The 14,663-nt window shown below is 39.8% G+C and overlaps 1 protein-coding gene across 2 annotated transcripts in view; it reads right to left on the bottom strand.

Annotated features, from left to right (window-relative positions):
- The window catches only part of BICC1 (BicC family RNA binding protein 1), a 225,159-nt gene that overhangs the window by 111,406 nt on the left and 99,090 nt on the right, over positions 1-14,663 (bottom strand). For both annotated transcript variants that reach the window (XM_045024620.1, XM_045024621.1), the window contains exon 3: positions 8,856-8,925. In XM_045024620.1, the coding sequence (XP_044880555.1) occupies positions 8,856-8,925 (70 nt within the window). The remainder of the gene's footprint in view (positions 1-8,855; positions 8,926-14,663) is intronic.

The following is a 14,663-nucleotide window of genomic DNA, read 5'->3' as shown; positions in this document are numbered from 1 at the left end:
GATAAATTATTATTTAACAAGGGTAACCTTATTTTTCCTCTGAGAGAGGTTGAGATTCACTCCAGTTACTCACTCACAAAAGCTATATTGCATAATGAGAAGGCATGCATTTCTTTCTTTTAAGAAACGATGTAATCCTTTAGTGGAACACGTGAGTAAGTTATGAGGTGTTTGCAAGTGTGACATTTAAAAACTGGCTAAGCTATCATGCTGAACTGATGTCATGGAAGCCAGGCTTTTATATATGAAACTTCATTACAAAAAAAATATTAGCACAAACATTAAAAATCGCCCGTTTTGATATAATTGAAAAATTCTTGTTGTTTACAGTCTCTTTTTACATACAGTGACTGAAAAAAATTATTAAGTACTTATTAGGAACAAATACCTAAGAAAACTTTTCTGAACTACATTAAATTAGAGTTCAGCTATATTTTAAAACTATATCAATACAGCAGATCGTCAATTCACTCATATGCATTCAGATGTTTGTATTTGTATAAAAAAATCTCGTTGGAATAACTCAGATGACAAGCTTGCGTTCAATATTTGAGTTTAAGGGTCACAGAATTCAAACAAACCCTTGTCTCTAAATTCATTCTCAATTCTAACTTATCCAGTTTCGTGCAAATCAGACTTTAATTTTACAGTGTATTGCTTCTTCAATGATGAAAGAACTTTCCTGCATTGTAATATGAATTTTTCCTTGAAAGGCCAAGGCCTGCTCACCTAACTTTTTGGCGTCATCAGGGCATAAATGATGTTGAATTGATCTGTTCTGTGCATAAGCAAGAAGAAGAACATTTCTATGCTTGTTATTGTCCGGGCAATAACTAATCAAGTCTTGTTCTATACAGCTAATAATGGTAGTGGTATTTTTCCTAACTTGGCTAGAGTTGCTACTATGCCTCTTAACACATCAAAACCAAGTCATCAACAAAATGACCATAGTACATTTGGTTTGGGTCTTCCTTATGTGATCTTCAGTCAATATAACCACATTATGAAATTATGAGGCTAGTCAGCTGTCTAAGGGTTCTCTCTACAGTATCTAAGTTGTAGGTCCTGAATGAAGAAAAAAATATAAACTAAAACTCAAACAACTACAAGGATTGGAATGCCAGCATTGCTAACCCACAGTGATGCATTTCCATCACTTATGCCATCAATGCAATTGTATTTTAGATCCTCCCTCTTCCTCCTCATGCACTCCTCCAATACTTTACTTAATCAGACATACTACTTCTTGCAGGTGCTTCTTTCCTGACATCTTCTCTGCCTGTGCACTAGGGCAGTGGTTCTCAAGCAGGAGTCCAGGGCCTCCTGGGGGGCCACGAGCAGGTTTCAGGTGATCCTCCAGGCATGCCTGGTGTTAGACTTGCTACAGCCGAGGGAAGAAAACTGAAGCCCCACTGTGCAGGACTGCAGCCCGGGGCCCCCGAGCATGACCACCCAGCGCTGATGTCAAACCCTGAAGCAACTTAGCTTTGTGGGGAGCCCTGTGGTGGGGGGGCCCAGGCAACTGCCCTGCTTGCGACCCCTTAATGCTGGCCCCGGCTTTTATATGCAGAAAAACAGTTGTGGCGCAGCTGGGCCACGGAGTTTTAATAGCATTTTCAGTGGGGCTCAGAAAGAAAAAAAGGTTGAGAACCACTGCACTAGGGTATACAAGTTTCCGGAAACCTTCTAACATTCTTAGTGTAGAACCCCATGTTACATTTACTATACCCCTCCACAAATAACTACCCAAGGCCTGCCCCTTTCTTCACAGAAAGATGGCATCAGTAGTTCTTTAAGTACATTGGATTTAGGGTCATATCAGTCTTCCCTAATTCTTTTCCTGTTCGGAAAAGAGACTAGCACTGGTGTTGGTGGTGAGAAGAGAGGGCATTTATATTTTGTTTTACTTTACTTCTTTTTACATTAATTTTTCATTAACTGCTGGATTAACAACTGTGACCAGGTTGACAAATTACTTGTTTATCCATTAAACATACACAGCTCAAGCTGTAATAGTGCAAGCTTGTGCTTGGAGGGAAGTTCAATCACAAGATATATTTAGTACTTTGTCTCCCTGCTTAGAATGCTAATGAAAGTGGTGGAGTTTGGGGCACTCAAGACTAATTCATTCTAGAGAGTGAAGTCTTCAGTAGAGAAAACAAGTGGGAGAATAGGCAGAAATAAAAACAGGTAGGGGAAATAAAGAAGACACAGAGAGGGGGCCAGAAACATTTTAAAAGATTTTTTTTAAAAACAAATGGCAGCATAAAAGGTACAACAAAATGGGGAAAATCTCAAATTAAAGGACGGAGGGAGGGAATGAAACAGGAGGCAGCGAGAAGGCAGATACAGGATGATAAAAGAAGACATGGCAAGGTAAACAGAAGAAAGATGAGTGTGTGTATAATCTGAAGATAAAGAAAAACTAGAGACTGATCTGTGGAAGTAATTGTTGTTAGGTGTTGTTAGGCACCTGCAACCCATGCAATCGCAGGGGGCCCTGAGGCAGCGATCTGCTGGCAATACTCCTACTAATACAGCCTAATATGCCGTTGGCCTTTTGGCAACAAGGGCACACTGCTGACTCATATCCAGCTTCTTGTCCACTGTAATTCCCAGGTTCTTTTCTACACAGCAACATCCCCCATGAACACTGCTACAGCATGCTAAAAATCCTAGAGTGCAGCTTGATGTACTATGCTTTCAAATAGTTGTGAGCTAAAGTTGGACTCTGGGACTTTCAATACACTGCAGTAGTGTCCACACAGGATGTTACTGCATGGCAAACTGGTGCACTGTAAATTCATACCCATACCATGCAGACAATACCCAAGTCTCATTTTCAAAAGTGATTTGGGCACTTAGAAGTCCAAGTCTCATTGGAAGTCAATGGAACTTAGGCTCCAAAGTGCCTCAGTCACTTTTGAAAATAGGATATGGGTGTTTTTGAAAAATCTTATCCTAGAATTAAATGTAAATCACCAGCTCATATCACTCTTCACAATTGCATTCACAAAGCATTCTTAAGGATGTATAAAATTACTTTTTCATTATTTTGACATTATGGAAGTGTGCCCTTAACTATGAGTCTCATAATGAGGAGAAGAACTTTACACAATTTCAAATTCTCTTGCAAATTTGGCAGCACTGATGAAACAGTAGCGTGCTTGAATTACAAGAATCCAACTAAAATCACAATTTGCCTACTTAACAGATTTTGAACAAAGGAATTTAAATGGCCATAAAAAAGTGGAAACACTCAAGAAGTCTATATTCAGCTGCTGACACACAGGCAATTCCCTCTAACATTAATGGAAGCTTGTGTGCACATCAGTAAGAGTGCCAACCCCAACAATTCAAAATCATGAGTGATACCTTCTGGCAAAAATCATGGTATTAGCTTAATAATTGTGCCATATAATTAAATATTCTTTGGGGGCCATTATGGGAAGTTCTTGCCTCAACTTGGGAGTGATCTTCAACTTTGAAAGTTTATATGCACATCATATAAACACAAAAATGCAGACTGGTCTCCCTGCTGGAAAATAGGTATGGAAATCCACTTTCCTCTCAGAAGTAACCACTAGGGTAGGGGAGCAAGGTTAGAAGGCTGAACTGGAAGTAGGGTCTTTGGTGATCAGCAAGAGATCTGGGTAGTGGGATGAGCTGGGGCAGGGTAAGGATGGAGAGAGGGAGCTGGCAGTAATATGGTCAGTGGGAGAGATTGACTGATGAGATGGCATAGCATTTAGGGGAGTGAGGAGTATCCAGAGCCCTCCCTGCACCCTGACTCTCCCCATTCTTCACTGCTTCCTCTCATCACCTTTTCCCACTGGCTCATTGTTACCTGCCCCTTGACTCCTTAGTAAGGGGCATCTTCCTCCACCCTCATCTCCCCCTGCTGATTGACTAGTCTCACCAGGTCAAAGCTTTAGATGCCCAAGGCCTGCTGCATGTAATCTTCAAGGCTCTCGCAAAAGTCACACTCAGAAAAGAAGCTTTGGTGTTCCTGTGTCACAAAGGACCACAAAGCTGGGGTGAAATTGCCAGTCTTGAAAAAGTCATGAGACTTGGAATGATTAAATTGCCCCATAAGTGCTCAGACTTAAAAAATTAAATTAAATTAAATTAAAAAGGGGGGGCACCTCTACAAAACACCACTACATTAACGAAGGCAAGGAAAGCAGTAATACCATCACAGATCTTTAATCACCCAATTAATAAAGACCTGAAAGCTGTGAAATACGTGCTTCAAGAAATGTAACTTGGTCTTATGTAAAAGAACATATTTTAGCTTCCTTGACTTAGACAAAACAATGTTCAAGACTACATCAGATTCTACCTTTATCGTTCACTATCCCCAAAAAATGTGCAAATAAGGCGTATGAATATATAAGAAAAAATTCTGCCCATTATATCCCCTAGTATCATAGCATATCAGGGTTGGAAGGGACCTCAGGAGGTCATCTAGTCCAACCTGCTGCTCAAAGCAGTACCAATCCCCAGACAGATTTTTGCCCCAGATCCCTAAATGGCCCCCTCAAGAATTGAACTCATAACCCTGGGTTTAGCAGACCAATGCTCAAACCACTGAGCTATCCCTCCACCGATTATCATAGGAGTGAGGGACTATGCATCGTCCTATCACTACTAACGGCTGTCACTCATTTCTCATTCTCTCCCAAAAGTTTGCAAATAACTACTTCTAACTGACAAAATCTGAACACATGGTTTCCTTCAAAACTTATTTTAGTGTTTGGAAAAATTATATTTGTTTGGAAAATAAACACATGTATTTCAAAATGTTTTATCCTCAGCTCCTCTTTATAACAACACACACTAAAGCATCTGTTACTTGTTAGAGCAGGAAATTCCTCTGTTTTGATCTTTATAGAACAGTTGAGAGTCAGTAATTAACTCGTGAATTCTGGCTTTTGTGAAGTCATACAGGATATTTTAGCAATTTTGTTAAAAACAGGGTCTTCAATAGGCAAATTCCTTACATTCTAAACAGATGGACGGTCCAAAAGTAAAATATTCTGGGAATCAACTGTTTAGGGGGGTATATATCAAGTTTGCCATCATGTATTAATAGATTACCATCCTTAGTAATAATCATACATACATCATCTGATACGTAGCACTTTCTGACCATGGGTCCCAAAGCTTTATCAACATTTCACAGCCTAAGAAGAAAGAGGTTAAGTGACTTACCCTTTTTCAGGTCACTTAACCTTTGTGCAGTGGTTCCTCCCACACCACAACTTATCTGCAGTGCCAGAAAATATAACTGGGTCTCCTTACTCCCACTGCCATGCTCTATCTACTGAACCATGATGCATCCTATTGCAACAATTACAAGTGTTAATGCTCATGTCTAATATATAACCAGTCATTCCTGGAATAGCATTAATAACTGCCGATCATAAAAGCCAGATTATACAACATTAGTGAGAAAATACTGTAGTAAACCATAAATTATTTTCATGCTAGATTGAAAAGCACACACTATATGAACATACAATAAGGAATAGGGATATTTTCCTGATTATAGGGGTTTGTTTGTTTCTTTAGATCAATAACAAAAAGCCACAAAATACATTTACCAAGTACTAGCCTACCAAAATTTCAGACCATCTTTACTAGTAAAAGTTACTAATTTGGTGATGGTGAAATACTGTCCTAGGATTTAGAGCATAAGATAAATGTGGTGCAGGGTATCTCCATTCAAAGTACTAAAAGTTTTCTGCCTGTCAGTCTGCGGATCAACAATTCTTTTCTATAAGCCTTAATCCTGTTCCTCCCCAACAAAGTCACTGCTAATTAGGTAGTCATTTCCCGGTCAAGAAGACGGGCTACAGTCAGAGGTCTCAGAACACTGAGTCTGCCCACAGACAGTTGGCTGGTTACACTGTGCTGACTCTCCTCCTCAGTTCCAGCTGCTAAATTTTATGAAATCAAGTCAAGATACATCAAACACTTTGCCAGTATTATTTTTCCATATAAACAATTGCTGTGGCTGCAAATGGGCAATTTATTTAAATGTAAATAGGATGGGAAACAGTGTGGATTATTAAAATGTGGGCCATCTGATCTAAAATTTAGGAACACCTAGGGATAGGTTCTCTCCCTACATATTGTTGTAATGTACTATCTTGTGTGTATGTACACAACCTCCCACCTATTCAATGACTGATCAGAGGATACAAGTCTTTAGCCCTGATGCTGCTCACACCCTGTCGCCCAAAACCTCACTGACCATTCTTAATGGTGTATCACATTGTAGAAATGTCTCATTGGCAATCTACCACCACACTAAGTTTCTTTTGGCATTAAGATTTTCCAAGCTTCTCATTCTCATTATGTGTGGATGCTTTGGACTATATTTCCTCAGTTGTATTAGTTTGCATTTTTCCAAGCTAAATTTCATTGTTATTTTCTGCTCATGTTTCTAATCTCTATGACCCATTTTATTTCTCTTCTCTCACTGGCATTCCCCCTGACTTCTAATGTCATAAGCAAACTTCATTAATTCACTTTTTATTTCTTTTCCTACCTCATTAATGAAGATGTTCAAGTCACCTACACTTAGCACTGTTCCCCATGTGATGAACTGGGAAAATGTCTGTATTATTTCCTGTGGCTATTATCTGTGACTGTTTCCCTGTACAATTGTGTGATATTGTCTTATATTAATGCATAGAGCTAAATCAAAGCTGTAAAGGGGTTGTTGAGCAGCCATGCAGGAAAGGTGCAATGACACAAATATGACAGCCTCTCACGTACCCAGCTTCAAAGGAGTTAAGATAACTGGGCCATCAATTGGTGACAGAATATACCTACCTGGCTCCCATCAAGGCAGGGACATTTTGCTCTTTACTAAACATGGGATGAAAAGGAGCTCAAAAAGCTCACAAACCTTAGAAAAAGGAGAATTTGAGGTAAGCTGAGAGTTACTGGCCAGGAGGCATGAGTGAAAAGGCTGACAGTCCCAACTCAGAGATGGAGAATAGGCCACATATGCCTGAGATGTCTGTGGATGGAGAGGTTACGCTTAGGTAAGGTAGCATGTGCTTATTTTAAAATCAACTTCTCAAAGCACTGTGAACCTACCTGCTGGGCAAAATAAATCAGGCTTTGTTTTGAAGAAACTGTTTCTGTCTCACTGCAAATGTATGCTATTACAGGCTCCCAAAGAGAAATGCTTGCAGGATCCAGCCCCAGTTACACTTACTGAATTGTCACAGTTGGTAGCCAGGAGACTGTACCCAGGTCCCAGTTTGAAAATGAGTGAATTGCAGAATTCCACCCAGACAGGTAAAGGGCCTGATGCATAACACCTGTAGGGCTCCACCCCAAGAAGAGACAGCAGTGCAGTTAGCTTGGTAACTGTGACAACCCAAACACAAACCAGAACTCAATACATTGCTATTGCTCTACCCTTTGTTCATGGCTTTCAGCCAAATTTCCACATAACGGTGTTGATATCAAGGCAGATTTGAATTAATTTTGCATGCAAGACCAAATATCAAATATTTTATTAATTAAAATCTAAACAGTATTACATGTACTGCTTTCCCTTTACTTTTCTTTTTAATTTCTGTTAGAACAACGCAAGGAAACTCCCCCTCCCCCCACCACCTTCTCATTTACATCTCAGGCTATAGCAGCTTGTGAAAGTCATGAAATATTGAGCCTAAAGTAAGCAGAAGAGGATCCAGGTGGAGAACAGGTCTTCATGGAGACTGTGCTTTTTACCTCTGATTGTAAGCATTCCTTTCCTACCTATGTGATCCTCACCTCTCTGACCACCACTAAATAATTTTTCCCTTATGCTTTTCATCTAGCTATTCTTTCCTCAAGTGGTATGCATTCCTAAACACATAGATGTGCTTTCTGTCTCCATGCAGCATATAGGGAGAGGGGGGAAATCTCTCTCAGGCTTGGTCTCTCTGGCTCGCAAAAAAATAGATCCTGCACCTTTATGAACAGACCTTTTTGTCCTCTCATGAGTTATTCCTCTGTTTAAAAGGTTACGGGAATATGACCATTTTGGTTTATGAAATGAAAGTTTAAGAGTCTACCATTTATCAGAGATTTTAAGAAGTTTACAAGTGTGAATGCCTAACGCCATTTTCTGATATCTTCTACTTTGCCACCGTCAACTACTTTTTGTGGTTATTTTAAGTTTAACTAATTGTTTGCAGCACTGAAAAAGGTCCATCTATCAATATTCTTCCCTTTTGACAAATATTTCCCTTACATTTCAAATAGATTTATGGACAATCCATCTTGGTTTTCTCATGTTTACTTTCATCTGTGCACCAGCGGCAACCAAAATGCCCTCGGCACTGTGACAGAGTTTTAAGTCAAGTATTGCTTCAATAAGAAATCAGATGACACACACACACTCATTCCGACAACAGTTTGATTTCTTGACCTATCGATCTTAAATACAATCAGTGTCCAGTTGCATAAATAAAAAAAATCACGCTGCTTATATTGTCTTTATTTGGACTTACAAATTTAGACAAAATTGTAGACATAGCCATAATTACATTGACAGCCAGTCAAAAGCTTCAAACACATTTAGAGTTCTAGACTAATTGCGTAATTTAAAATAAATTGCTACACAGTGTCAGCTAAAGTTCTAAAGCTTACAAGACAATTCAAATGAGTAGACAATCAACACTTCTCCAAGAAAAATAAAAGAAGATTCAACAAAGCTTTAAGGTCTAATATTATAAAAAAATCACCACATCTGTGATTAAATTAAATGCTGTTATTTCAGTGTTGACTTACACCAAAAAATATAATATATTATATATATAAAAAAGTAAAAGAAGTGAATATACCTTTTTTGGACTTTGCCCCAATCTTCAGCTTGGATGGCCAAGCAATCTGTGTGTTCGTTTCTTCCATAATCTGTTAAAAGAAAAGAAAAAGTTAATTTGAAATGCAACTTTCCCACCATCATTCTATATCTTCTAGTGTTCCTTTTTTGGTGAGATCATAATCAATCTCTTTTACACATGCCCTAGTAAATACATTTGAAAAGTACAGCTAATAAGAGGGTTTTGAGGAGAGTTTGTGTGTGTGAGGACAGGAGGTTGATGTCTCATGATTCAAAACAGCCTAAAAGATTGGAAGTAGGAACCAAGGAAGTCACACTTAAGTGGCCTCATCCAGCTGCCATTGGAGTCAAGGGAATGATCACACTGAATTCAGTGGGAGTTTGATAAGGCCCATAGTGACAAAAAATCCATTTTCTTCATTCAAGTATAAAAGTATTTTTACATAAATCCTAGAATTTTAACAGGCTCATTTTGAATGCTTACAGACTAAATTACTTCTGCTTGCATTCAGTATACGCTGCCTACGTTTATGTTTCACTATTCTTTAGTTATTTTACATTTGAAGAAGAAATGTTATCCCTCTAATAGTTTATAATCCAAAAAAATATTTTGCTTATTGGATTTAGCAGCTCATGCATCCTTTCAAAGTGCTAGAATTCCTATTTTTCTGAAGTCAGCTGATATGGCATGCAACTTGCCTATAAAATGTTCACCCTCGGAACATTAACAGAAAAATACAAGTTATCTTGCAAAACAATTCCAATTCTGTGGGCCATATCCTCATCTGATGTGACTGCACTCACTTCAAAGGAGCTACATCAATTTATTCCAGTAGAGGATTAGGCTATGTATTGTTCAGTAAGTAATTTGCTATTGTGCTCTCATGCCTTACAATTTAATAATATGTAATATTTCATATGGTTTTAATTGCTTCCTTTTCAATTATACTAACAAATATTTTATAACTCAAACGCAATTGTACAGTAAATGTTTTTGAATACTTCTTTATAAAAAAGAATTTTTAATTTATTGAGCTAGACACTTTGACACAAAAAAATTCCCATCAGCAATTGGAAAAAAAATGCCAAACAGTACAATTTAATGTATCTTGGCACTGTTCACAATATATATATAAATTAAATTCCCAAAATAAATAACCAGATCACTTCGAAAACTAATACATTAAGAGAACCAGAAAACATTCCAACGTTCATCGGTTCCATATAGTAGCAACGTCCTGGACAGACACACTAATTTAAGAATTCCTAAATGTATACTCTCTGTTGCCCAAATCAATAATAGAATTTCTCTACAGTCACAATTTTAGATTAGCACACCATGTGGAAAAAGTGAAAATGTCAGCCAGGACTCACTGTACTACACTTTGTATGTGTTTCAGCAACTATGGGATAATAAAATTCAGCTGGAGGAAGACATTTCCAACAGAGTGAAATTCTATCACGAATATATACATATTTCTGAGCAGCCTCCAGTCCAGATGTGAAGAAATCCACTGGTAAGAAATCTGAGTTATAGATCAACCAAAACTCCAACTCACATTGATTTCATTTGTATGCATTTCACTCCACAAAGGAAAGATTGGAGCACATGAACGTATCAAAGAACGTACAAGTTTAAAAAAATAAACTAGCAAATCCTTTAAAAACATAGGCAAGTCTACTCAAGTACAGATGGGGAAACAATGGTACTGTGCTATGCTCTTCCCGTCCTTCTCGATTTAGTGGAAGCCATTCTTCAGATAAACGATAAAATTCAGACTCTGAAGCTGAAAAGAGCCTAGAAAGGCCAACCACACTCTGCCACGTTCTCTTCAAAGGCAAATCAGCACTAATATATATGAGTTCTGTTCAATGTCACTGTCTACTAATGGAGGGCTCTGCAGGGAGTGACCATCATGGGAGCTTTTGACAGCTCCTCTGCAGACAATGTTTAAGTTGCTTAGCTAGGAGTCAATGTAGAGGCAAAAGGCCTCCATAAAGATAGTGATGGCCAAACCCTGTGCTTCTGGGGGGCAGGAAGGAAAGAGAACTTTCCTCATCACAACAGAAAAATCAGAAAAGTTTCTTAAATCCATTTTTCAGTTATTTCAGAAAACTGGAGCCCATGACCTCTGTGATGCAAGAATCACTCAATGGCAACTGGCAAGGGAGTGTATCGTGGTTACAGGAATTTCCTGAATCTGGTATCTACGTTCTGGTTCACCTAAGAATGTTATGTGAGGTCTCAAACAAAAGCTGGCATCACATTGGTCATCCAATATCATTGTGAAATGTATGTAAGGAGTCAGCATATTTTTTTTAAATCTGTATTGGGAGGTTGGTCACCAGCAAAAACAGCAAAAAATCGTCAGAAACAGGACGATTATCCATCTGTTTACATGTAAACTGAGAGTGTTCTGATTCACAATGGTTCTATCAACGGTCTGAACTGAAAGCAAATGAAAGATTACAAAAAAAAAGTTCAGAAAGAATCTAACAGGAAGAAAAACACCAGGGGGAGGTGGGGGCGGGGAAAAGAGGTTCACTTCAAAAGTTTCTTTTATTATATTTGGGAGGCAAAGACAACATGGGCATCCCTCACTTAGGAAGTGAATGGACATCGGATTTGCTTCATGAAAGTGGGACCTCAACCAGGCTTGGTTGAAAACACCAGAAACAACCTTGGGTGAAAAACTTCTTTAGACCAGAGGATAATGATTAGTTTAGTCTCTAGCAAGCCTGTTATGGATTTTGTTATATATGTAACCATTTGTTTCCAATATTATTACTCACTATCTCTTGAATCTCTCTTCTTTGATAAGTTTATTCTTGTTTTCAGGATATATGATTAGCTGGGAGGAAAGAGTTAAAAAAAAGGCAATAAAACAAGGAGGATGGGATGCTAAAGAGAAAGATCAGCCATATAAGTGGCTGCCAGTGGGGGAAAAAACTCATTGGAATAAAAGCTACACACCACTAGTCCCTTGTCATCTCAATAAAAATATGGAATTCTCTGTTTGGAACAATATTAGGAGGAAAATCCTTCTATATCTTTATGTCAGACCAAAATGAAATTCAAACCCTGTAATCTAAAAGGTGTGCACATTTGGGGGTACAGAAAAGAGAGACACTTGGGATTTTTGAAAGAGTCTAGGGGAGCCAATTTTGAAAGACAAAGTCAATAGGAGTTGGCCACCTACCTCCTTTAAGCTCTTTTGAAAATGAAAGCCTATATTTTTACTAAATTTTACAATATCTAGGCTAATGTCCTATTTATTTCCTCTCACCCTTAATATGAGAGACAGTTACCCTACCTTTTCATAAAGTCTTTGTTGTGATTAGAGAACATTAGGCAAAACAGAATACCATCAGTTTACCAAGACAGCCATGTCTGGGTGCATATAAATTAAGTATGTTCTATGAGTCCATAATCTCAGAGCAGATATTACAGGGATTTCTCATTTTATATACTACCATCCAACTCAGATTAGTAAAGTTTACTGCAAATGTTACAATCAGTTATCAAATAATCTCCTACATAAATTTGGAAACCATGTGCAATATGGAAAAAAGAAATAGGAACATGCTTCTTTATTGTACGGTTGTATCTCTTTCTTCATTTTTGCAGCAATACACTCATTCAGTTTCACAGTTATTTTAGTCTTGTCAACTATTTTTACTACTTAAAAAGCTTGCTGTTTTCATTAGTTTCTTTCGAGAAATGACTAGGGGTTACTGCTAGCAATCAGCTTTAAAAGAATTTAAATTATATTTCTTGATGTAATCATCCTGTAATCAAAAGTAAACTTCAAACACAAACACCAGACAGTCACCTACTTTAGTACAACTTAGTTCTTGCAATCTGGAGAGTGAGACTGAGGTTGCATAAATTGTGAACTTTTTTCCTGAACAAAACTGAGAAGCAATCCACAAAAACTCAATTGGGTGTGGCCATCAAAAGACAAGTGGTTGAGGCAATATCTTTTATTGGACCAACTTCTACTGGCGAGGGAGGCAAGCTTTTCAGCTGTCTGGTCTTGGAAAGTCACAGCTAAAACAAGGTGGAATGGATTATATAGCATAAGTAGTTAACACATTCTAAGGGATCATTCAAAGTTAAGTGGCCAGTTAACACCTCTGCAGTCAAAGGACCAAAAAAGAGGGGTTAGTGGGTTACAGATTGTTGTAATAAACCATAGATCCAGTGTCTTTATTAAGACCATGATTTTTACTGTTTATGCAAAGTTATGAATCTAAGGTATCAGACTCATCTTTGGAAGGTGTCGTGCAGGTTCCCTGTGACGATAAGGATTGAGAGGTCAGATATGGAGTGACCACTTTGTGAAATGGGTTTGCCTCTGGGTGATACTGTATTTTTGTCTTATCATTTTTCTGTGTGAGTTCATTTGAGAGCACAGTGATTTTCAGGTTTCACCCACATAGTTATTAGAGCATTTAGTGCATTGAGTGAGGTATACCACGTGACTGGCATGAGAACAACCCATGGATCTTGAAAAGGTGTGTCACAGGGGCACGGGCGGCTCTATGTATTTTACCGCCCCAAGTATGGCAGTCAGGTGGCTTTCAGCGGCATGCCTGCAGGAGGTCCACTGGTAACGCGGATTCGGCGGTATGCCTGCGGGAGGTCCACTGGTAACGCAGATTCGGCAGCATGCCCGCAGGAGGTCCGCTGGTCCCGCGCCGTACCCGCCGCCAAATTGCCGCTGAAGCTGCGGGACTGGCGGACCTCCCACAGGCATGCCACCAAAGGCTCCCTGTCTGCTGCCCTCACGGCAACCAGCAGGCCGCCCCACCGCAGCTTGCAGCCCCAGGCATGCACTTGGTGCACTGGTGCCTGGAGCCACCCCTGCGCAGGGGGCATTGATCATCATAGCACTGGAGGTACGTCTGCAGGTTTTGCATCTGTTGTTCTGGCAGGGTCTGGTGCCAATTTCAGTTGGTGGGTCCCATCTGTAGGGAACCTGCTCTGATGATGAGCTTGGTGAGTTGTCTGAAGGCCAGAAAATGGGGTTGTAAAAGAGTTCTTTCAGGATGTGGTCCCATCGAGTATGGCTGTAATTTTTTAAATTACACCTCGTACGGGTTTCAGAGTGGGGGGCTACGTGACAACTAGGGGTGTGAAGTCAGAGAGATTTTCTTTCTGTATTGAAGCAGGTTCTCTAAGGGTATTTGGGTGCCCATTCCATGATGCAATCACCAGTGTACTCTGGTGGAGTATCTTTGTTTGATGAAAGTGGGTTTAGATGGGTTACGGTGTGTATCCCGGGCTTTCTCCTGAGAGCATACGCTGTGGTATCTGAGTGCCTGGCTGTAGATAAAAGACGATTACTCACCGTTGTAACTGTTGTTCTTCGAGATGTGTTGCTCCTATCCATTCCAGTTAGGTGTGCGCGCCGCGCGTGCACGGCTCTTCGGAACATTTTTACCCTAGCAACACCGGCAGGCTGGCTGGGCGCCCCCCGGAGTGGCGCCGCCATAGCGCTAGACATATACCCCAGCCAGCCCGTCCGCTCCTCAGTTCCTTCTTGCCGGCTACTCCGACAGTGGGGAAGGAGGGCGGGCCTGGAATGGATAGGAGCAACACATCTCGAAGAACAACAGTTACAACGGTGAGTAACCGTCTTTTCTTCTTCGAGTGATTGCTCCTATGCATTCCAGTTAGGTGATTCCCAAGCCCCACCCAGGCGGTGGGGTCGGAGTGAGACGTGACAGAGTGCAAGACTGCGGAGCCGAAGGCCGCATCGTCTCTGGATTGCTGCACCAACGCGTAGTGGGAAGCGAAGGTGTG

This window comes from Mauremys mutica, chromosome 7, assembly GCF_020497125.1.
Source record: "Mauremys mutica isolate MM-2020 ecotype Southern chromosome 7, ASM2049712v1, whole genome shotgun sequence".
Lineage (NCBI taxonomy): Eukaryota > Metazoa > Chordata > Testudines > Geoemydidae > Mauremys > Mauremys mutica.
This window is presented reverse-complemented; position numbering and strand designations above follow the sequence as displayed.